This window comes from Hippopotamus amphibius, chromosome 16 (assembly GCF_030028045.1).
Source record: "Hippopotamus amphibius kiboko isolate mHipAmp2 chromosome 16, mHipAmp2.hap2, whole genome shotgun sequence".
Classification (NCBI taxonomy): Eukaryota; Metazoa; Chordata; class Mammalia; order Artiodactyla; family Hippopotamidae; genus Hippopotamus; species Hippopotamus amphibius.
The window spans coordinates 19041452-19064672 of NC_080201.1; the positions used below are offsets into that span (position 1 = coordinate 19041452).

The following is a 23221-nucleotide window of genomic DNA, read 5'->3' on the forward strand; positions in this document are numbered from 1 at the left end:
ATCATGCCTGTGGATAGGCTCTGTAAGCCTTAAAGTAGCCCCCAATCACCAAGCATGTTTTTTGTCTTTTATAGAGCACCATAGCTAACAGAAACAGCTCTCGTAGCCTCGGAGATAGAGTTGCTCTCAAACCCCAGCTCTGCCCCACCTAGCTTTGCTATCTGGGGCAAGGTACTTAAGTAGCCTCTCAGGACAGTTTCCTCATCTGTGATAAGAGGAGAGTACTACCCCTCTTGTGGGGTTGGAGATGACCCATGAAAATCACCTGGCAGCTTGCCACTGGCCCACTGTTGCCACTGCAACAGGGTCCTGTAGACTGTGCATTGTGCCCAGTGCAGGAGAACAAGGTTTCACCCATGAGCCAGCAACATAAATATCCAACCTGAAAGTAACACTACACAGTGTGTCTCTGGGAAAATTCTGCCCAGGAGTGATAGCAACTGTGAATCCGGGAAGCCTGCAATGCACATTAGGTTCTATGCTATGGTTGTTGTTCTTTACCCATGGATAATTAGAGCAGAGCTTGGAAAGGAAAATTCCTGCAGAGCCTGGGGCCAGATGGCTGTTATTCTGAAATTGAAAAGTTAATGATATAGCAAATTAATCTACCCCCCACCCCCACCCCACCTCCCAACAAATAGTTTTCACCTCTAAACCTGACTGAATATGAGAAAAACTATACTGATTTCAAGCAGATCCAGATTTGGCTGCGCAAGGAAATAAGCTCCCTCTAAGTCTCTTTAGTACTGATTCAAGATAGCAGTAGAAAGCAAGACCCAAAGCTTCCAATAGTTATGACCATGAGGGGTCTAGGAGTCACCCCTTTCTCTCTGGCACAGGTAGCTGTTCCCGGATCTCCTGTCCTCCTCCAAGCCCTGGGAAGGGGAGCCGTGCAGCAGGCCTAGAGTCTGTGAAGCCACTGTACACGATGGCCCTGGGTCTGCTTGTCAAGTACCCAGACTCCGCACTGGGACAGCTCCGCATCGAGAGCACGCTGGATGGAAGTAGACTGTACATCACAGGGAATGGGGTCCTCTTCCAGCACGTTAAGTAAGGCCCTCCTCAGAGAACAGCTCGGGCCCACCCAGGCTGAGTTTTACCTTTCTCTAGGAACCAACCTAGGGCCCTGCGTATGAGCCAGAGGAAATAGTGTCCTTGGGGACAAACTGATCATTTTAGCCACTCCCACCACCCACACCAGCACCACCAAATCTGGGCCTCAGAGGAGAGGGCTGTTGCCAAGCTATAAGGTTTCCAAGGTTCAGATGTCTCAAACTCTTTCATATTTCCATCCTCTGTAATCCCTTGCTCTGATTCTAGTCCTGTGCTAGGTCTGAGGTGACCAGACCAGTCACAACACTCAGGGTGCTGGATATCCCCCCTCCTACAAAGGTCCTCCTCGCAACCCTTGGGAGGCTAACTGACACACAGAAAGTCCAGAGCCAGGGGTGAGCCCCCACAAGAAGCAAGGCAAGGCAAGGCAGGCTTCCTGAAGGGGGTGATACCTGGCCTCTGCTTTGGGGGATAAGCTCAGAGTGTTCCCATTAGTGCAGGGGCATGGATTCTAATCCTGTTTTATAGAAGGGTAAACAGGTTCAGAGTAGAGCAACTCTCTTAGGCTCACAAAATACACTGGTACCAAAACTAAAGATAGAAGTTGGTTTTCCTGAGCACCTGGGGAGAGGGTCAGTCAACCCCAAACATTATCTTATCCCAAAACTGTCATTTGTGGCCCATACCATCCATCTCTCTCAGAGATGTCCCACCCCTGATGTCACAGGGCACAGAGGGCAAAGACAAGTGTCTTTGGAGGTGAGGGGTTGATGTTCAGGCCCCTAGCCTCTTTTCTGGGCATACAGGTTATCAGTAATCTCCCAAACCATGACAGGCCGCCACATAGTGACTGAGGTGTCTTGGGCAGATATTTATGGGGGCAGAAATGGAGTGACTGGGCCCTGGCTTGGATTCTGGAACCTGAGACAGAGCCTGGAGGCTTGCAATTAGTCAATTTATTATTTTTTAAATTTTATTTATTATTATTATTATTATTAGGGAGGGTTGCTGCATTGGCTCTGTGTTGCTGTGCGCTGGCTTTCTCTAGTTGCGGTGAGCGGTGGCTTCTCCTGTTGCAGAGCATGGGCCCTAGGGGCGCGGGCTTCAATAGTTGTGGCACACGGGCTCAGTAGTTGTGGCTCACGGGCTTAGTTGCTCCGTGGCATCTTCCCGGACCAGAGATCGAACCCATGTCCCCTGCATTGGCAGGCGGATTCTTAACCACTGTGCCATCAGGGAAGTCCTGCAATTAGTCAGTTTAGAGGGCTTTGCTGAAACAGGTCAACCTCAGCTCCAAAAGGGTGAGCCTATGTGTCCAAATTTACCCCTCTATGAGATACCACCAGCAACCAGTTAACGAAACGATGTTAGTGGCCACAGGCTTGAGTTAGTGTTAAGGCAAGACATTCCAGACATGGAAGATTGATAGGCTGGACTCCCTGGGGGTGCAGTGCTGAGGATCTCTGTGACAGGCCTTTCCTTTGGGCAGGAACTGGCTGGGGACTTGCCGGCTGCCCCTGACTGAGACCATTTCTGAGGTGTACGAGCTCTGTGCCTTCCTGGACAAGAGGGACATCACCTATGAGCCAATGAAAGTAGCTCTGAAGATTCATCTGGAGCTGAGGACTCTGGCACCCATGGATGCTCTCAGTAAATAAAGAAGCTTCTCAGTTTGAATTCAGCATCAGAAGAGGGTCTAGGAGATTGGAGAGTAAAGAAAAGGCTGGCCAGAGCCAGGAACTTTAGATGGAACAGGAAAGAAAAGCCAGACTAACATTTGTGGGTTTCACCTAAAAGGAAACTTTCATGTTAGGTGACCTTTCCCCACCCAAGCCAACAAGTAGCCTCAAGTAGTACAGGCTGAGCAGTGCAGACTGACCCAGTGGGGGGCCACATGGGTCCCCAGGGGCATGCCTGCTCTGGCTCTTGGAGCCAATGCTATGCCCATTTGGTCCCCACAGCTATCCAGGGAAGAACAGTCCCTGGATCCATTTAACAGAGGAAACAGAGGCTCAGGGAGGTAACTTGCTTTTATTACTAGATCGTGGTCAAGCTGGGATTTAAATCTGAGTCTAAAGCCAAAGTTGTTCCACCAGCTGCCTATAACTATTTACTAACAAAAAGTGTTTTAGATCAATTTATGCTATATTACTATCATTCAGCGAACATTCAGTATTTATTTGAGCACCAACCATATACCAGGACAGTAGATAAAACTAGGGGTACAGAAGAGACAAAAACAGACCCAGTCTCTATCCTCATGGGGCTCACAATCTAATTATATACCCCTTGGTTATATCATCTATTTATATACCTTTCATTCATTACAAAGCTCATTAGAAACTGGTTCTCAAATACCAGAACAAAGCCTTAATCTAGTGACCCCCGGGAAAACGGTCATGAGTCATTCATCTTCCCAGAATAAAGCCCCATTCTCCAGACATACCTCGAGGCTTGGTCTCTGTAGAAGTGTCAGTGATTTGATGAGAGGCTAGCTCTACGATATTTGCCAAACCATAAGCACAAACATACAGAGGGACTCCTAGCTCCAGTCTGAGTGGCCATGTGGAAAATTACACACCCAGGACACACCCATCCAGAAACCAGAAGCAGTTAGCAAGGTAGGTAGAAAGGAACATCTGCCAAGCTTTCTTGGGAGAGGTGGGCCAAGGGAAGAACAGCAGTGCCCTTGGGGTTGGTGGCCCTCCCCCAACCCACAATCACCTGCTGACCCTCCAAGCTGCTGTTCTAAACCTACCTCACCACCCAGGAAACCATATGGTGAGCCACAGGCAAGGCCTGAGGAGCAGAAAAGGTTGGTGTTAGGGATTTCTGCTGCTTCTCAGAGTAGGCAATAGAATATGACTGGTGAAGATATTGAGTCTTAACATGTAATACATTACTGACCAAATCTCCTACTTAATTTCCCTTCTGGCCATGTGATGTGTTCCTTTCATTGGTTTCCTTAGATGAGGAGTGGACGGCAGAAGTCACTGTGTATTCCTCCCAACAGATTGTCAAAGTTTATGTAGGAAGCCACTGGTATGCAACCACCCTGCAGACCCTGCTGAAGGTACAGCTGGCCTGAGGCTGCCCTCCTCTCCTTCTGGCTTCTGTGGCTGAGCTGCTTTGGAACTTGTCACCTGACCCTCACGAAGCCTCCAGCACCTGCTTAGAACAAGGACCTTCCCCCTGCTCCACAGCCCGAACTGCTCTTATTGTATGAGCAGCATGCTGGGAAGGCCTTCAGGAGTTGGGGTTGGGAGGAGGCCAGACTGAGGGGCCTGGACCGAGCAGGACTTAGGGTGAGGTTCCAAATGCCTCAAGAGAGTGGTCTAGGAGCCAGCAAAACTTGAAGCAGAGATGATGTGCTTCTCCCTGGATGCTCTGCTCCTCATTAGGGCTCCTTAAGGCCAACAAGATAGGGAGATGGAAATCCCATTCTGCTCTAGAATGGTTGGGAAAATGAAGAGAAGGCTGACCTGCCCCTTAATAAGGACACAGCCCTTTAACTAACAGGCTAACAAGAGTCTGGTGTCCAACCCTTTGCAGTATCCAGAACTGCTGTCCAACCGTCAGAGAGTGTACTGGATCACATATGGACAGACCCTGCTGATCCACGGGGATGGCCAAATGTTTCGACACGTTCTCAACTTCTTGAGGCTTGGAAAACTATTTTTACCATCTGAATTTAAGTGAGTGAAGGAAGAAAATCATATAATGAAACCCCATCCGTCTTCAAGAAGGAAATTTGAGTTTGTAGCCTTCAGGGAGGAGATTGTATTATTTCCAACATGTGAACTGCTGTTCAAGGCAGCAGCTCTGGAGGCTTATAACCCCACCCAAACTCCCACCCCAGGTGCCCAGTGCAACATCTCATTGTCATTTGCAGGGAATGGCCCCTCCTCTGCCAGGAGGTGGAGGAATACCACATCCCATCCCTCTCAGAAGCCCTTGTCCAATGTGAGGCATACAAGTAAGGAAACTGCTCCTGATACCATGTTCTAAAGTTTGAACCTTTATATTCCTCTTGGGAATCCTGTCCTAAGTCCCACCTCTCAGTAGGACCTGTTCTCCTTGGGGTTAAGGAGGTGGAGCAGGCCCAGGATTGCGCAGGGACCTAAGCAAAATTCTTTAAGGCCCCTTCTCCCCTGATGTTTAGAGTTAACTCCCAGCCAAAGGGCAGACCTGGTCAATGGACTGGTGGAAGTTTCTGCTCACTAACCAAACCCTCTTGGAGTCTGCAGGTCATGGATCCAGGAGAAAGAATCTGAAAATGAAGAAGCTTTTCCCATCAGAAGGATGCACGTGGTGACAGAAGGGCCAGGGTCACTGGTGGAGTTCAGTAGAGATGCCAAAGAAGTAAGTCCCAGCCTTCTTTGGTTTGGTGGTGTCCTGAAAGAGCACCAGCACAGGGCTCAGGGGGCAGACCCTGATACTGAGGGGCATGGCAAAATGAAAGAGCAGGGCCTGCATGGCTCCTGGCACAGTGACTGGTTTCTGAACCTTGAAGGAAACACAAGGAAGTGCTGGCTGCATGTGGCCTGGGATGCCAATATGTCCCTTTGGCATGTGAGAGGCCCCTGGGCTGGTACCACCCTGACTCAGACTGAGCAAATCTCTAAGGGTTAGACCCATGTGGGAGATGGGATTGTTCTGGGTAAGCTTATCAGATCTTGGGTAAGGCTTTGATGTGGAAGCACAACATGCTCAGAGCTTTGGTACCCTCCCTCCCCAGACCACAGCTTGCATGCCTATGGAACTCCAAGAATGCAATGACAGGACTCCATGGAACAAGGCCAAGGGGACCCTGGCCAGGTCCAGACAGATAGAGGAGGCTGAGCAGTACTCCCGGACAATCCAGGTGTCCCTATGCCGAGGTGCCAAGAGGGCAGGTAATCCCAGCACATACTCACACTGTCCTGGCCTATGTGCCAATCCTAGACACTGGGGTGCCCACCCTGAGAGTCCTCCCAAGAAGAAGTGCACCACAGTCAACCTCACACAAAAACCTGAAACCAAAGACCCTCCTGTCACCCCCATGCAAAAACTCATCTCCCTGGTAAGGGAATGGGACATGGTCAATTGCAAACAGTGGGAATTCCAGCCCCTGCCAGCCCCCCGGAGCAGCTCCTTGGAGGAAGCCACCCAGCAGCTCCCCTCAGGAACTGAGGCTGTTTCCCAGCCCAGCACCTCAGCTTCCTGGAAAGGCCATTCCACAGCCTCAGAGAAGGACCCAGGCCCACAGGCAGGGGCTGGAGCTGGAGCCAAAGACAAGGGGCCAGAGCCAACCTTTAAGCCATACTTCCCCATGAAAAGAGCTGTCGCCTTGAAGGACTGGGGCAAGCAGAGGCCAAAGGAGAGAGGTGAGTCCTGTCCCACCCTTCACCTAAGTCTCATTTACAACAGAGGAGGCAAACCTTAGCCAAGACTATAGAGTGAGTTGGTGATTAAGGGGGACTAGAACTCTGCACTCGCTGATGCCAAGCAGAAGACCCAGAAATGAGGCACACTGGCATGGTTTGGGGGCTTGAGAAACCACATAAGGCATATGGGAGGAAGTGCCTATAAAGTGACAGGAGCACACAGAAAGGCTGGGGGCTGAGGAGTCAGCAGAGGAAAGACTAAGAAGCCTTGGATGCTTGCGGAAACAAGTCATTGGTCTAGCAGTTGGAGACCAGGCATCACATGAAGTGATGAGAGGAGAGATAAGGCTGAAGACATAAGGAAATCAGGACAGGTCTTATGGGTCAAGTTCCGGACCTAGCACTTTGTTCTGATCCTAAGGGGAGTGGACAGCCACTGAAGCATTCTAAACAAGGGAGCAAGCAGTCAGGTGTGCATTTAGAAAGTTTGTTCCAAAAAAAAATTTAAAAATAAATAAAATTAAATTAAAAAAAAAAAAAAAAGAAAAGAAAGTTTGTTCCAGGGTCAGAGGAAATGCAGCATCAGGAGGATGTGTTAGAATTGCCAAGATCATTCTAGGTGAAACAGATTAGGCAGCTGGAGGAAGCAGGAAAGTATCAGGCCAAGGAGGGGGCATGTTTCTGGTTTGGGTGATTGCAAGGGGATGGACGGTTACTGAGGTGGGAAGGACAAGAGAAGGAGTAGGACTTGGGGAAAAGGACACATTGTATGTAAGGTACTGGTGGACATCCAAGGGGAGAAGCCAGGAGACAGGAGGGTATATTGGGACCAGTCTGAACAGAGAGGAGTGTGTGTGGTGGGAAAGTGTGGACAGCCCAGGGAAGTGGACTGAGAACTGCTAGGATGGACTGTTTCCTCTGCTCCCACAAAGTCCTTCCTACAGTATTCTGTCATTTTCCCTTTTAGTGGCTTGGGCCCTGCTTGGAGGGGTCTTCTTGGGCCCTGCCTGTGAGCCCCAAGTTGGTTCCTCAAGCATGTTCTTCAGAGTGGACATGCATCAACAACTCCGCCCAAAAGCTCCTCTCACAATTTTACAAAGATTTTCAGTCCCCAGCTGGGGTTGTTAACAGCTCTATTACCAGTCCTAGTTCAACAGAGGATTTGGAAAGTTCCTTGGAGTTCTGATATTCAGGACTTGGTTTGCAGTGATTCCAGGGCAATGAAGAGAAGAGAGCCAGAACATGCCCCTGCCAGTCCAGGGTACCACTTCTGAGAAGCTGGAGGCAAAGGCTGGTGACTGACTGTACTGGTCTGTTGCCAGAGGTCCCCTCCCTGCCTGGGCTCTGAGGTGGCTTAAGGAGAGCCCTCTCCCCATGTTGTTTTCACAGAAAGTCCTGCCCCTGAGCAGTCTCTACCTGAGGCCAGTGAGGTGGACAGCACAGGGGTCATCCTCAAAGTGACCCACCCCCCTGTGGTGGGTAGCGATGGCTTCTGCATGTTCTTTGAGGACAGCATCATCTATACCACACAGATGGACAACCTCAGGCACATGCCGCCCACAGCCAGCCCCCAGCCCCGAGGTAAGGCTCTGGAGCCATGCCTGGCCCTGCACTTCCTTGTGGAGATGCCTGAGCCCCCCACCCAGGGTAATTCAGGGATACAGTCTCCCTTAGAAGCCCTACACCTCTCCCTTATTCCAGGCTGGCTCTAAGGCCCTAGCCGCAGCATATGTGGCCACATCCAGTCTCTCCTCCACAGAGGTCACTTTCCTGAGTTTCTCTCTGTCCTGGGAAGAGATGTTTTACGCGCAGAAATGTCACCGCTTCCTGACTGACATGATTCTGGATTCCATCAGACAAAAGGACCCCAAAGCCATCACAGCCAAGGTGGTCTCCCTGGCCAACCAGCTATGGGTACGTGTGATAGGCCTCAGGCCCTATTCCTTCTCCACTGTCCCCCTGCCTCCACAATAAGCAGAGCAAAGCAAGAGGAAGCAAGCCAAGATGGGGTCAGGGGAGGAAGGGGAACAGGTCAGGTGCAGAAGGGTGGCAAGAAGGGCAGGGATGGGGAGACAGGGCAGCAGCATCTGGGCCGAGCCTTGGCCAGGAGGCAGTCTGAAATGACAGTATCCCCTGACCTCTGCGGCTCCTGCAGGCCCAGGGAAGTCTGTGCTCTGCATCCCACTCTGAGGGGCTGGGAGCAAATTTGTGTCAGGCTGCTGCCCCCAGCCTTGCCTGACCGTGGGCTCTTCTGGCAGACCCTGAACATCAGCCCCAAGCAGTTTGTGGTGGATTTGCTGGGCATCACTGGCTTCAAGGATGACCGGCACACCCAGGAACGCCTATACAGCTGGGTGGAGGTGAGGGCCACCTGCACCCCACTGGAAATGGCGACCCTCTGGATGCCTCAGATAGATACTGTCTCACTGCATGATGGCCAGGCCAGCACTGCCCAGAAGGCGAGACCAGCAACTAGACCTCTAGTCCCTGGTCCCAGGGAGGGAGGAACAATGGCTGAAATTAACCTGTCCAGAGTGGTCAAAAAGCAGTATTCAGGCCGCTGGTTTTTGTAGTTTTCCTCCAATGTTACCTTCATCACTAACAACTCTGACCATAATCAGAGAAGCACATCATATGAGCTCAAGGTTTTGGGGGGCTGAAATCAGAGAAACTATTGGGAGTCAGGTATCTTCAATGAGTGATACCAACTTCACCTACTCAGCCATGATGTCAATACTTTTGTACATTCCTTTCATACTTAAGCTGCTTTAAAGCAGTTTTTACAAAGAAAAAGAAAATGTTCAATAAGGGCAAAGGAATGACTCAGATATTTTTTGTTTTTTTGAGTCTTTAAAATAATTTTAGGATTCAAATTTTTATTTTAACATTGTAAATGAGAAAGATTTCATTGTAGATTAATTTTTCATTAATCTGGTATTTCTGTAATCAGGTACATTATTATAACACCTTTCACCATAAACACAACAGTGCCAAGTTACTAGCCTCTGCCTACTCTACTGATTGGAAAGTGAAGTCAGCATCTATGACTAGAAAATGGAAAACCAGTGGCAGCAAACATGCACTTTTGACCTATTCATTCTGTTCTGTTCCCTGGTAGCCACTCCGAACCACAGGTCTGTGAGATACCTTTAGGAAGACCTGAGCTCAGTAGCATCAACTAGCCTTGCCCTGACCCTGTCCCCACCCAGACAGAAGGACCCTATCCACACAAAGCTAGAGTAGGCAACCAGCCAGGAAGTCAGGAATAAGACCAGCCTTTCCTTCCAGCTCACGCTGCCTTTCGCCAGGAAATACGGCCGCTGTGTGGACCTGCTCATCCAGAGGGGTCTGTCCAGGTCTGTCTCTTACTCTGTCCTGAGCAAGTACTTACAAGAGGGCTAAAGTGCCCAGAGATACTGCCCCCACAAACACCCCATCCCATCACCAAGGTTCATTTTAACTGGAGATCTCCCCAGAATATGTGTACCCATCCAAGGGTGTGTTATCAGTTTATTTTTTATTATAAACAAATAAAGAATAAATCACAAGTCAAGGGTCTGGACTCCATCTCTGAGACACCAGAGACCTTACAACCAGTGAAACAATCTTAAACTGAAAGCTATTCAAAAAGCTTTGAATCAATATAACCAAACTGACCCAGGAAAGAAGGGAATGGGCCTGGGGAGCCAGGGCAGGCAAGAGTGAGAGTCCAATAGGGATAAGCTTGGCTTTGAGACCAGGAGTTGGGAAGCAGTAGCTTGGAACCCACCTGTGTTCCTCCTAAGGAGTGGGGCAATCCAGTCACTACCAGAGCCACTTGATGTCCCACCAGCCTAGAGCATGGAAACGAATACCCACCCTCTGCTCTGGGTAGGAACAACTGGGGTGGGAGCTGGAGATGGGGACAGAAGAAGGGGACATGAAGCCAGGAGCCCAGAATCAGGGTGCTCATTTAAGCTCTGCAGCCAGAATCCCCTGGAGACATCCCTGCTGGTCTGTCCAATGACACAGACATCAGAAAGGGTGGTCAATAGGGCTGTGCATGTGGGCTGGAGGCTACCCAGGTACCACCCATGGCCTGGTCATAGCAGATCCTGAGAGAGATGATGTTCCTTGGATCTAGTGACTCCTGGATCCACTGCCCACCTTCAAGCCCAGGCTCAGACCTGTGGTGCAAAGCTAGGCATGAACACATATTTCCCTGGCTCGGGATCCAGGTGGGGTCTCTAAGGAATGGCTCTCTCCTACCACCCCCATTTCCACCTAAAGGCAAGGCAGTCATAGGCCCAGGCAGGGCTAAGAAAGGGCTGGTGGGTATAAGGCAAAATGGTGCTCACATAGGACAAGTCCTCCAGGCCCCTGCCCAGGGCCTGCCCTGACACACAGCTGCTGTCCGAGCCACTGGAGCCACTGGCTGACGGGCACTGGGAGGAGACCTCTGAGTCCTCAGGAGCTAGGAAGGGAGACTGGGTGAGCTGTCAGCAGGGAAGGCCCAGACCCCAAGCCATGCCCTCCTGCCTCTGGCCAAGCCCAGACCTACTCAAAGATGGCTGACTGCCCAGCTCGGCTTCAGTCTCCAGTACTGCTTCCTCTGGGAAGCTGGTGGAATACAGGGGCCAGCGGAAGCCCAAAACAGCTGGGTCTCTGTACAGATGCAGGTTCAGAGACCCCAGTACAGAGCAAGAGGCAGGGTCTCCAGGAAGGGAGCTTGAGGCCCCCAGGTAGGGGCTGTCACAGTCAAATGGGGCCACAGCAATGGAGGCCCGAGAGCGAACTTCTGTATGAGAAAGAGGGTCAGGTTGAAACAGGCCAGAGCCCAGCTGGGCCAAGGTCCTGAGGGGAGCACAGGCTAGGGCTGACAGAGGTCCATGTTGCCTGCTGTGCAGCTCTCCTCACCCCACCCCTTGCAGCCTGCCTGCTACCTTGGCACTTCAGGATATAGTTGACGGTGCGGTCATTGATAGCTTCTTCGCTGGGGGCGATGTCCCGGAAGGCCTTGTTCCCCACACCCATGGACACCATCTCAGCCATGCGCAGCTCTGGGTGGACAGTGGACATCTGGACACCAGCCTGGCCCTTTATCACTAACCACCCCCCCCCTCCCCATATGAGTCTCTCCTGTACACCAAGCCTTTCCCAACAATCCCGTGAGATGTCATAATTCTCCTTTTAAAGATGAGGCCTCTGACACTCAGAGGTTAATACTGTGTGCACGGCCTGAGACAGTGACAGCAGGACTGCCTGACTCTCTAGTTCTTTCGTCTGTGCTGACTGCTGCTAATGGACCTTTTCCACCCTCCCAAGTGTTTCCAGGTCCCTAGGCCCTCCCTAGGGCCCCTCTGTGACAATGTAAACTCTCCAAGAAGGGAAGCGTGGGGTGAAATGGGGCAGGGACCCACCCTTGTTGTGGATGGCTTGCCTCCAAAGCAGGCGGGAGATATCAGCTGTCCAAGCCTGCTTGGTGGCCAAGCTGGCAGCTTGTAGCACAAAGGTGTCCCTGGCCTTGCGACGGCGAAACCAGATCTCGAAGCGCAGGTTGCTATCCCCACAGCACTCGGTGAGGCCAAGGTCTGCCATCTGTGTGGCCCAGAGAGGAGCTCAGCGAGGCACTGGTGATGCAGGGGGCAGAGGGAGGGGTTAGTGGGCCTACCTTGAAGGAGCGCTTGTAGGCAAATGTGTCGATGCCTGTGGGTCCTCGGCGAGGCTTGCTGAAGAGCAACAGCTCCTCAAAGAGGAAAATGCGACGCAGGGACTTGTGGCGCCCAGAGCGCACCGTGAACTCATCCTGTCGGACCAACTGCCCCTGTTCCTTGAGGTTGACCTGCCAAGTTGGGGCTCGGTGGGTGCCCAGCCTCTTCTGACCCCTTGCTTCACACCTACTGCCCCTGCCCACCACAGCCTGTGATGACTCACGTCACAACCCTGGATGGCATCCATAGCTAGCAAGTCATTGCCGTGTCGCAGCTGGAAGCGCACAAGGCTCTGAGCAGCCCGCAGGGCACTCAGCTCCTGCACAGGGCCCCCGCAGGCCCGAGCCAGCTCCTGCAGCAGCAGTGCGTACTTGCTCATGCGTTGGATGGGTTTCAGCAGGTAGGAGGCCAAGTCCAAGTGGTCCCCCAGTGCTTGCTGCTTGTCCTACCAGATGCATAAAAGACGGTCAGGGAGCTTCAGGTTATTTGTTCCATCCTCCCCTCCCATTACAGGTTCACCTACCCTGAAGAAGACGTGACCATAGCTGGTCATCAGGGCATCGGAGCACGGTTTATTCTTGCTGTAGAGTGCGTACATCCCAAACTGCACCCTCTGCAAAGATACACAGCTTGGCCTGGTGCAAACCGGCCAGCGTCCAAGGGGGCCAGACCACTCTCAGCTTGAGAGGACCAACATGCCAACAGGTCCCAAGGAGGCCTCCCCCCACAGAACCAGTCTCCTCTGCTCTGAATGACAGGTTATCTAGCAAGAATAGGCACTGTGCAGAGAAGGTCTTACCCACAGGCCCTCTGGGGAAGAAGTCCTGCACACAGCTCTGCAGCTCCCACAGTTCTGAGAACACTGCTCGAATCTCACCTCACCTCGGACTGCTCCTCCCTTGCTCACTACACTAAGCTACACTGACCTCTCTCTTCCTTGACCACTGGGCCTCTTTCCTGCCCGGGGCTTTGCACTTGATCTTTCCTCTGGATGGAATGCTTTGACTGCGGCCCCTCCCTCTGGCCTCAGCTCAAATATCAGCTCCTCTAAGATCTTGCTGCTAACTCACAATCACCTATATATCCCAATTTTTTTTCTCCTAACCCCAACTATAATCTGGAATTATCTTTTTTACTTTTACATCTCCTCCGCTAAACTAAAAGCACTCTGGGGAACAGGGACCAGCTGGTTGGTCCTGCTTCAGAGCCGTACCGATCATCAGGCCTGACACCAAGCACATTTGCCCAACAGCTCTCTGTGGAGTGTGGCAGAATCGGCCAGGGGCCGTGTGGCCTGTGGGGCTTACGTGGCGCAGGAACGCATAGGCCACCCGGGGCGGGTGCTGGGTACAGGCCTCCAGCTCACGCAAGAAGAAATGGCGGTGGAAGTCCCGCAGCTTCTCCAAGTTGCCAAAGAGGTGGGCGCGCTGGCCACGGAGGCCCTGGGGCACATCAGGGCGATCTAGCTCAGGGAAGTAGTTCTCCATGGTGTAGTCGAGAGCACGGACGTATTCCCGCTCCGTAGCCACCATCTCTGCCAGCACCAGCTGGAGTCTACAAGGTAGGTGGAATCAGGACCCAAGACATCCGCCCTGCCACTGCCCTCCCCGCCCTGCTCACTGCCTGTACCTGTTGGGGTTCCTGGGGTCAGAGCTACTTGGCAGAGGCATGCTGGGACGTGACCCTGACTGGTCACCACCTCCAGCCTCTGGTCTCTGGCAGGCAGTCACAATGGCCTCATGGTGGCAGTGGTGGGCAGATTCTCTGAGACTCAGTCCCAGATTCCGATCAAGGCTGTATGCCTTTCTCAAGGGAGGGGTGGCAGGTCCAGCTGGGACCCGGCTGACACACAGGCTAGTTCTGCTACCCGTCGGTGGTAGCTTCAGAGCAGCTTCTAACTTCTGGTCCAGGGCCAGCCAGGTGTCCTGGCACCGCGCCCAGGCCCAGCGGCACTCCTGGCGGATGCCCTCAGATCCCAGGCCTGTGGCTAGAGCCCACATCTTTCGGAAGTGGGCAGGAGGCAAGTCAGGGTGCTTGGTCCAATGCAGCTGCAGTCGTTGCAGCACAACCCCTGGGCGTTCCTGTTCCAGCTCTGCCAACACCCGCTGCCCCTCCTCAGCCCATGTCGAGGCCTGCAACACCAAGGCCAGACAGGCATTGAGGAAGGATCCCACCAAGACTGCCGAGCCTTCTGCTCTACTTCCCCCCAACCCCAGAGAATGCTGGCCCCAGGCCGCATCCGTAGGGGTAGGATTTTGGGGTCAGAATGAAGACAAGGAGAGAAAACAAGCAAGATACCCAGCAAAGTTCAGGCTGTCACAGAACTGAGCAGCCACCCCTCTGGTTTCCCTGACCACCTGGAGCCAGGGATGGGATCCCTCACACACCTGCTTGAAGAACTGCAGCAGCCTCTCAGCATCTGCCAGCTGCTGCCGCCGCTGGGCCAAAGCCCTAGAGAAGTCGGTCAACTGGGCTTGCAGGGTCAGAAAGCGGGCCCCAGCGGGGCCCAGTCCAGCTGCATCCCAGCCAACTAGTGGCTGCAGAAATTTCTCCCCTCGCCTGACCTGCTCCTGGAGACAGAAACTGGTCTCAGCAAGCCTGGGCCTGGTGGTCTAGCCCCCAAGCCCAGGACTTTTCCACAGATGTCTACACATCATCATCAGTCACTTCTGTGAAGACCTTCCCTCCACCCCCCACCCATTCCCCCCTCTCTCTCTGTGCTCCTCTCCACAGCCAAACGTCCTAGAGAAACTGTTTCTCTCATCACCGCTTCTTAACCTTGTTGGCCCTCTGAAACCCCACTTCCATCCCCATCTCTAGCGCTTCTCAGGCCTCCCCTGACGTACCACTCAGCAGTACCTTCTCTCCCCCAGCTCCCCTGATCCCTCCCTGCTCTCCTGATTGTCCTCGTCTGCCTCTGATACTTCCTCATCCTGCTCCCCATCCGTCACCTGGGCTGTTAAACACTGGTGTCCCTGAAGACAGTCCATTCTCTCTCCTTAGGCAATCTTGTGTGACCACACTTCGAATATCATTCATACACCCACAACCACCAAGCCACCCTCTGTAGTCAGACCTCTCCTCTGAGCTTCCCTCACGATCATCTCCATAGCACATCTAAGGCTGGACTGATGAATGCCCTTCCCCCAAGAGGTCCCTGCCCCTAGCCTCTCTCTCAGGGAATAGTACCTATCCACCTTTGCAATACCACCCCTTACAGTCTCACATGTATCCGCCATCAAATCCCATCAATTTCTCAAATCAATCTCCTCTACCACCATCCTGGCCAGAACAAGCATCATTCCCACCTGGACAACTGCAACTCCCTCTTCAATGGACTCTGCATGTCCATCCTCCAAGTCACTGTCTATTTAGGAACTCTGGTAATCTTCCTAGAACATGGATCTGATTATGTGACTTTCCAGCTTAAACTGTACACTGTTATAGAACCCACTGGCCACTGACCACTTTTCTAGCCTCATTTTACCTCATCTCACACCCTACTCTCCCTCCCTCTTCTGCTCTGCATTTCATCCTCACTGTCCTTCTTATGGTTCCTCAGGCAAGTCATGCTCCCTTGTACCACAGGACCACTGCATATGCTTTTGGTGCCCTCAGTCTGAAGCGTCTCTTATTCCCAACCCTCTCCTGTCTGGTTAACCCCAACCTATCCTTCAGCTCTCAGCTCAAAAGTCACTATCTGAAGAAAGCATGCCCAACACCCTTCTTGGGTCAGGACTTTATTATACACTCAGAACCACCTGCGTTGCTTCTCTCCAGAGCTTTTGCCTGCAAAGAACACACATGTACGACACAACTTTTCGTTACAACTGATCTTCTCTGCTGGCCTATAAATTCCAAAAGAACAAAGGATAGATTTACTTTCACCCACCCTGCATTCCTAGTCCCTGGCAAAGTGCTCCAATACCTACACAATGAACAAGTGACCCAATTCACCTGGGCAATTTGGTCCAGCTCCCGAAAAGGGCCTTGGGCCTGGAGAAGCATGTCCAGTGAGGGTTCCCTTGGCGCCTCAAGTGCTGGCCAGCCCACCTGCTGTAGCCACACTTCAATCTAGAGGAGTACAAACAGGGAAAGGAGAGCTGCTATGGGGTGAGAGTGACTCTTGAGATTAGAAACGAGGCCCACCTGGGCAGATAGTTCCCACCTGGTGCAACTCGCCCTCCTGGGCCTCTAGCGTCTGGACTAACTCCAGTGTTTGTACTCGCCAGTTACTCTGCAGGGTCAGCTGGTGCAGCAATCCATCCACACGGCCATACAGCTCCTCAACCTCATCCACTGCTGGCCTGGTGCATGGTACATGTCTCAGCACCCCTGCCAGGTGCCTAGCTCCAACCCACCCTGTCCTGGGACCACAATCCAAGCTGGTTCTGAGCCAGCCACTGAGTCCTTGGCATGGGATATGGTGGGCTGGGGCAAGATCTGGGCTCGCACCTACCTGTAGTCTGGGCTCAGGGTCACCTCTGGGACCTCCTGCTTCAGCCATGCCAGCTCCAAGGCCCCCTGGCCTTGGAGCCATGCCAGCCGTGGCGAGTCTAGCACATGCTGCATCAGAACCCGTGCCTGCCGCAGCAGCTGACCAACTTCCTGTGATTAAGGGCAACAGGCAGTGAAGGTGCTCGTGGGAGAAGAGGAGGGAGATAGGAAGCATTCAGGGAGGTATTGAGAGGGGACACTCACCCCAGACTCCACGGGCTGGGGCATGGCCTTCATGCGCTCAATGGCCCCCTGGAGCAGGGCACAAACCACCTGGCAGCTCTGCAGTAGGGCTTCCAGACGCTGTGAGCAGAGGCAGGCATGACCAGGGCAGTGCACAGTGCTGGTCCCAGGCATCTTGGATCCCAGGCCACTGCAGCCAGCTGTGCAGTGTTCAAGCCAGCCCAGGGGAGGCTCTTTTGCTGGCCAGACTGCCTGCCTACCCACCCTATGCCTCACCCAGTGCACTGACCATCCGGAAATCCAGCCAAGTCTGGTGACAGTAAGGCAGATCTCCTCCTAGTGAAGTGGGCAACCCCGAGGTGGAGATGTGGGTCAGCAGGCTCTGATCAGAGGACAGCTGCTCTAACTACAGAAAAAGAAGGTATAGTGGACTCAGGCCTGGTGGGGAAGCTCCCCACCTCCACCCTGGCCAAAATGGCTCAGTACCTGCAGTCCTGAAGGCACCTCCTCAGGCATCTTTCCCATCAGCAGCATCTGGTGCACCGACCCTGGGACTACTTCCTGCAAGGAATCTGAGCTCAGCCCTGCCCCCAACCCTATAAAAAGGAATGGTTGTGGCGGAAGAGGGGACCTGCAATCCTGTACTCACTTGCAGTTGGCTGAGCCCCCAGAAGAGGGAAGAGCTTGGGGAACAAATTCGGGCATCCACTAGCACGGTCAGTCCCAGGGCCTGTACTTTGGACCTAAAGGAGCAGACTTTGGTTCACTATTTCCACAACCTTGCCAGCTCCTGGCTCAGGTTCTGTCCCCCAACCTTCTCCTCCCCAACCTGGGGATGCTTCGCAGGTAGAGCAGGAGGCGGATGAGTTCATGGCTGCTACACTTGGGGTGAAGCCAGGCCGAGTTATGGGCACTCAGAAACAGCACTGCCCGGCCTTCTACATCCCGAGTCCCTGTGCAGAGAAGGCAGTGAACACCTGCACAATCAAGTCACACCCCCGCCCCCCAACTGCCTCTGGTGTCTCCCAGCTACCTGGCAGGACAGCCATGCCACTGGCAAGCAGCTCCCAGGTGAGGTCTTGGGCCAGGAGGTAGTCAGTAGACTTAAGGAGCCTGGATCTGCTGGGGTCTTGGGAAGGAAAATGTCTTGGGTCCACACTGGGCCATCTACCCAGAGACCCCTACTTGAATCTGGGCTTTAGCCTGAGTAGGGTCAGAGGCCTCCGCACCTCCAAGTACCCTCGCTCCCTTCCAAGACTTCTCTTCCTTACCTGCCTCCAGCAGCTCTGATGATGTCTCAGATAAAAGATCTCCAAGGTTCACAGGGTCACCGTCCAACCCTTCAGAGTCCAAGCCGCCTGCCATTGCCCTGGCTGAAACTAAGTCCCCTGCCAAGCCTCCTTGGCTGTCATTCTCACTCTGTGCCAGACTGAGGTGGGAGGACATTGGGCATAGGAGGATCTCCACTCCAGAGGAGGCTGGTTCCTCCCACTGGACTGAAGAACCTCCTGGTGTGCCCCTATGGTCATCCCCCAACCCATCTGCAACCATCTGTCCTGGGGGTGACTGAAGTTCACCAGGCAGAGGGCTGCCCTGTAGCTCTTCCCCTCGGGCTGCCCCTGCTGGTGGGCTTGGAGGATTTGGGTCCTTAACATGCATCTGGGGAGCAGGTTCCCCCTCATCCCAGGCATCTCTGAAACTGCATACAGCAAACCTCCAGTCGGTGGCGTGGCCCTGGGAGTCTGGGGACTCATCCCCATCCTCCAGGGGCCCTTCCATCACCCCTTCCTTAAGGGTGGGCCTGCTCCGGGCAAGTGGCAGAGGGGCTAAGCCCTCAGGGTGAACTGAGGCCTCAGCTCATCCAGGAAACGGGTTAAAGACGGTCGGGTGGGGCTCCGTTGAGTGATGCAGGAAGAAGGCACTAGGTCGTAGGAGGTGCCAGTCTTGGTGCCCAGTCCAGGGAGAGCAGTCGCTGCCGCTGCCGCTGCCGCAGTTCAGGCCTGAGGAGAGGGGTGAAGGGCCGGGGTCTCTCCCTCCAGCTCAGGGCCCGCGCTCCCGTGGGCCTTCGCCGGGCGGGCCCCACGCCGGGACACTCACTTGCGGCCACGCCGGGCGGGCCTGCGCGGGTGGGACACTCACGGCGTGGGCAGGGCGCCGCCTAATGCTCGCGCTCACGCGGACCCAGCCGACCTGGCCTCTCCCGGGGCACTCGCGCGCCAGCTCCCTCGCCCGCCCGTCCGCCGCGCTCACGCCCCGGGAACGCGCGGAGGGAAACCGCGAACCCGAGACGCCAGGCAGCCGGAACCCTCGAACGTACCGCAGCGCCGCCTCGACGGCGGGTACGCGCGCACCGCCTCCTAGCCGCGGGGGCGGTAACGAGCGCCGCGGGGGACGTGGCGCCACGCCGCCCCCTAGGGTCCGGAGGACGCAGCGGCAGCCTACTCCGCCAGGCCCGACGGCGGCCGCCAGAGCCGGCCGGAGAGCGCGGAGACGCGGGCTCTCGCAGTGCCCCCTGCCCAGCCGCCCCCTCGTCTCCCGCGGGCCCGGACGGCTCGACTTCACGACCCCCCAAGGCCCCCGCTGACTCTGCCTTGGTCTCTCAGCCCGCCGGTTAGGGGCAGCGACTAACGGCCTCCCCCACCCACCCCGCCCCGGGCGCCCACTCCCCAGGCCAGCTCACCGCGCCAGAAGCGCTCCCCCGCTGAGGAAGGCGGCGTAGGTGCGCGAGGGTGAGTGAGCAGAGGGGCCGTCTGGGGCTGAGGTAAGGGGCTTGCAGGGTGGTGGGGGAGGGGAGGGGGCTTCTGCTCTTGAATGCGCGCAGGACGGGGGGACCCCTGCCCCAGCCTCCCTCAGCAAAACAAGGAGCGCTGGTTCCTGTCAGCCGGGAGAAGAAAACTGTGGACCCAGGGTCCGAGGAGGCCCCTAGGAGGAGAGACTCCGTAAGCCCAGACCAGCTGCTTGGTGCTGCTGACAGCCAGTAGGGGTATCTTCATGGAGGGAGGGAGGGAGAGGGGCCCCTCCATTGCAGACCCCATCTTCCTTCCAGTCCTCAGCCCCAGGTACCAAGAGACAGGTTGTGTGATCCCGTGATGGGATGTGGGGGCTGCTGTCTGGGTCAGAGGGGAGGAGGGGGCAGGGAGGGGGCTCTGTGGTGGGAACCGACCCAGACCAGCCAGAATCCATCAATCCACCAGCCCAGACCCTCCACTCCCTTGCATTCCTGGTTTTTCTTTCCTATACACCCCCTCTCAGCCCCACATCCCCTCCCACAAAGTCCAGCTGAGAAGGCTGGGAGTGAGATCAGGATTCTGGAACCAGAAGGCCAGGCCTGCTCTTCCACTTACCTGCTGGATGAGCTCTGGCAACTCAGTTCTCTTTGAGCCTCATCTTACTCACCTGTAAAAAAGAAAGAAAGTCATTTCTTTTTCTTGGGATTTCCCTGAGAACTGGGGAAGACCCTCAATGTCGAAGGTCCATTTGCTGCTAGCTCTTGGGCTGTGTTCCTGCCCTGCCCCTCATTTCATCCTCAGTCAGGGGATCCTGAACTGGTGAAAGCCACTTGGGCAGTTGACCTGTGAGATCTCTCCCACCTCTGAGGTGTGAAGTCCCTTTGGGTTACGTGGGCCTGGCCTGACACTCCCGCAACTTTGTGGGAAGGTAGGCTATTTGGCCAGAAGACACTGTGCCCCATAACATATTCAGGCCCTTGGTTCCCTGTGGGGAGGGAGCAGTGGGCACAGTGGCTTCCCTGGCTCTAAGGTAGTCACCTCCTTCATGAGCCCAGGGAGGCTGCCAGAGGAGGGAACCTGGGCATCAGAAGCAGGCACGGAGGGAGCAACAGCAGTCCTCCCCTCCCCACCATCTCAGCTGCCACATCAGCACCAAGTCCAGATTCTCAGAGCAGCTGCCTGGGAGCATTCTTCATGAGGGGATCTGGCTACGAGTGAGGAGCCTTGGAGTTGTCCTGCTCCATCCCCAACCCCCAGCAGGCCCTCTCATCCCACCCTCCTCTAGCTTCAGCCAGCATCAGGACCAACCTTGGCTCCTTCCCCAGCTGTCCTAGAGCCGCCGCACTGAGTCACTGCCTTCAGCTCCCTCCTTCCCTCCCCTTCTGCTACCCACTGTTTGCCCACCTCCACCCACCAGCCAGGCCCCCAGTGAGCCCTAAGAGCTGGTTGGACCTGCTGGCAGGCACATGCACCCCTCTGGTGCTGAGAGAGACCTCAAGCCACAGGCCATAGCTGACCCCAGCACCCCAGGCACAGATCAGCAGCAGGGCCAGGCCTTGGTTTGTTGATTACGCATAGAATGTGCACTGTAAGCTTTGTGAAGACAGAGACTATGTATTGACCACTTTTACACTTCTAGCACCTAGCACAGGACCTGGAATAAATGTTGAGGGGTGCCTGAGACTGGGCTCACTACCCCTGCCCACCTGAGGCTCCCCACTTATGAGCCAGATGTAAACCAGAGTCACAAATGGAGACAGATTCAGAGCCTCAGTCTGAAAGGGACATAGAAGAGGCAGAGCTGCAGGATGCACAGCCCTAGGATGGCAAAGACACAGATAGAAATGGAGACAAACTGAGCCTAGTGGTGAACACTGGGGTCTGGGCCTGGAGCCAGCTTGTGCTGCTGACCACAGCAGGCTCTGTGGGCTGAGCTTGCAGGACTGAGCAGTGACTCATGGAGCCCATCTCTGTGGCTCTCCTGGCAGCAAAATCTACTCACAGCAGCCTTTTCCACTGAGATCATGAAATGGGGATGAGCCTCCCTCCCCTGCCCCTTCCCCAACCTTCCCTCAGCTTCCCATTTCTTACCAACGTGAATCAATGAAAAATGAATTGGGAGCTCTGTGCCTCAATGGGCCTAGTGATAAGAGATCCACAGTCATTGCCCTCATTCCATTCCAAACCTTGCATACCCTCTTTAGTACTGCCCCAGACAGTTAAGTTGACAAATACCCTAAACCTTCCAGACCTCTCTTACCTCTGGCCTGAATAAACTCCAGACTCTTTAGTGTGGCATTCAAGGCCATCCAGAGGCATCACAGCCTTCCTGTCTAGCTTTTACACAGGCTTGGAAAACTCATCTGATTACCAGTCTTGTCTCAAACTGTCTCCTGTACCTAGACTGCCCACGCCCATCTCCCCAGGTCAAAATCCTTCCTTCAGGGCACTGGAGGCCATTTCTGCCATCCATCAGGTGGTGACTTGCTTGCTGTCTTGCATCCCAGATGCCTGCCTCCCTTGGCTGTGCTCACCTGCTTTCTTACCCTCAGTCTGCTCATCTCTGACCAACCCTATTTACCTGGAAGTCCCCCCATTCTTAGTTGCCCAGCTCCAGGCCCAGGAGCTCCTCTGCACCCACTCCCCTACACCATCAGTTGTCTGATGATGTGGATTTTATTTCTAAACTTTTCTAATCTAGTAATTTTTGAAGGATGTGATCTCTGGGTCATCTCCCTCTGGAGAGCTGGTTAAGATTATAGATTTCTGGGCTCCCATAGACCTGCTGAGTCAGAACCTTTGGGGTAGGCCTGAGAATCTATGTTTGACAGGCTCCCAGTGATTCCGACACTGTGCCTGCCCTCTCCGGCACAATCACCTTCACGTCCTTGGGCTGCTGGAGGAGCCTCCCAACAGGTCTTCCATTTCCAGCCTTTCCTCCTACCAACCTTTCTTCCACGTGGCGTTTCACACATCCTCTTCCTGACCCCAGCTATATTCACCCTCCCTAATGCGCATCACTGCCCACATTCCCCAGATTGCAGTTCTCCCAGGCCAGCTCTCTGCCACCTCCAGAATTCAGCGGGGTCACCCCACCCAAGCCTTTGTGTCCCTGGCTGGTCTCTCCCCAGCATATCACCCACTGCTCCTTGCTTTTCACCATGTCTGCTCCAGATGTCTTTTATTCATGCTGCCCTTCCCACCTGGAATGCACCCACACAACTTCGCCTGCATTGTCTGAGCGCCCTCCACACACACACACACACACACACACACACTCATACTCCTCCCAAAGCCCTCCCAGATCCCTTCAAGGCCTCATAGCACTTTCCATGTTCTTTGCTTTTTAATGTAACACCAATGATGACAAACATTTATAGTCCCAGGACTTCCCTGGTGGCCCAGCAGTTAAGACTCTGCGCTCCCAGTGCAGGGGGCCTGGGTTCGATCCCTGGTAAGAGAACTAGAGCCCACATGCCACAACTAAGAGCCTGCATGCCGCAGCTAAAAAAAAGATCCAATGTGCTGCAAGTAAGACCCGGCACAACCAAATAAATAAAAACAGTTGTTAAATTTATAACCCTTCCCAGGAGCCAAGCTGTGCACTAGGTTCTTCTCATTTCATCATCCAGTCCAGACAGCAACCTTATGAAATAAGTATAATTGTTATCCCATTTTAGAGATGAAGATACTGGGGCTCAGA

General features: G+C 54.1%; 2 protein-coding genes across 2 annotated transcripts in view; one reads left to right on the forward strand and one right to left on the reverse strand.

The window, feature by feature from the left end:
• The window catches only part of KCTD19 (potassium channel tetramerization domain containing 19), a 31161-nt gene extending 21194 nt beyond the window's left edge, over positions 1 to 9967 (forward strand). The window contains exons 6-16 of the mRNA XM_057712801.1: positions 840 to 1050; positions 2543 to 2703; positions 4023 to 4126; positions 4606 to 4748; positions 4946 to 5029; positions 5301 to 5415; positions 5792 to 6419; positions 7809 to 8000; positions 8179 to 8333; positions 8678 to 8779; positions 9708 to 9967. Of these exons, the coding sequence (XP_057568784.1) occupies positions 840 to 1050; positions 2543 to 2703; positions 4023 to 4126; positions 4606 to 4748; positions 4946 to 5029; positions 5301 to 5415; positions 5792 to 6419; positions 7809 to 8000; positions 8179 to 8333; positions 8678 to 8779; positions 9708 to 9821 (2009 nt within the window). The 3' untranslated portion in view covers positions 9822 to 9967. The remainder of the gene's footprint in view (positions 1 to 839; positions 1051 to 2542; positions 2704 to 4022; positions 4127 to 4605; positions 4749 to 4945; positions 5030 to 5300; positions 5416 to 5791; positions 6420 to 7808; positions 8001 to 8178; positions 8334 to 8677; positions 8780 to 9707) is intronic.
• Positions 9968 to 10499: 532 nt separating this feature from the next.
• On the reverse strand, positions 10500 to 18568 carry PLEKHG4 (pleckstrin homology and RhoGEF domain containing G4). Its single transcript, XM_057712668.1, has 21 exons — positions 18061 to 18568; positions 17823 to 17918; positions 17619 to 17742; positions 17439 to 17532; positions 17276 to 17350; positions 17079 to 17195; positions 16811 to 16909; positions 16569 to 16717; positions 16278 to 16416; positions 16067 to 16183; positions 14497 to 14679; positions 13739 to 14241; positions 13417 to 13663; positions 12633 to 12722; positions 12333 to 12554; positions 12070 to 12240; positions 11819 to 11996; positions 11342 to 11458; positions 10960 to 11196; positions 10757 to 10872; positions 10500 to 10585 (listed from the first exon to the last, which is right to left on the reverse strand). Exons 1-21 carry the CDS (start codon positions 18566 to 18568, stop codon positions 10580 to 10582), a joined length of 3588 nt encoding a protein of 1195 aa, XP_057568651.1. The 3' UTR covers positions 10500 to 10579.
• Positions 18569 to 23221: the final 4653 nt, after the last annotated feature.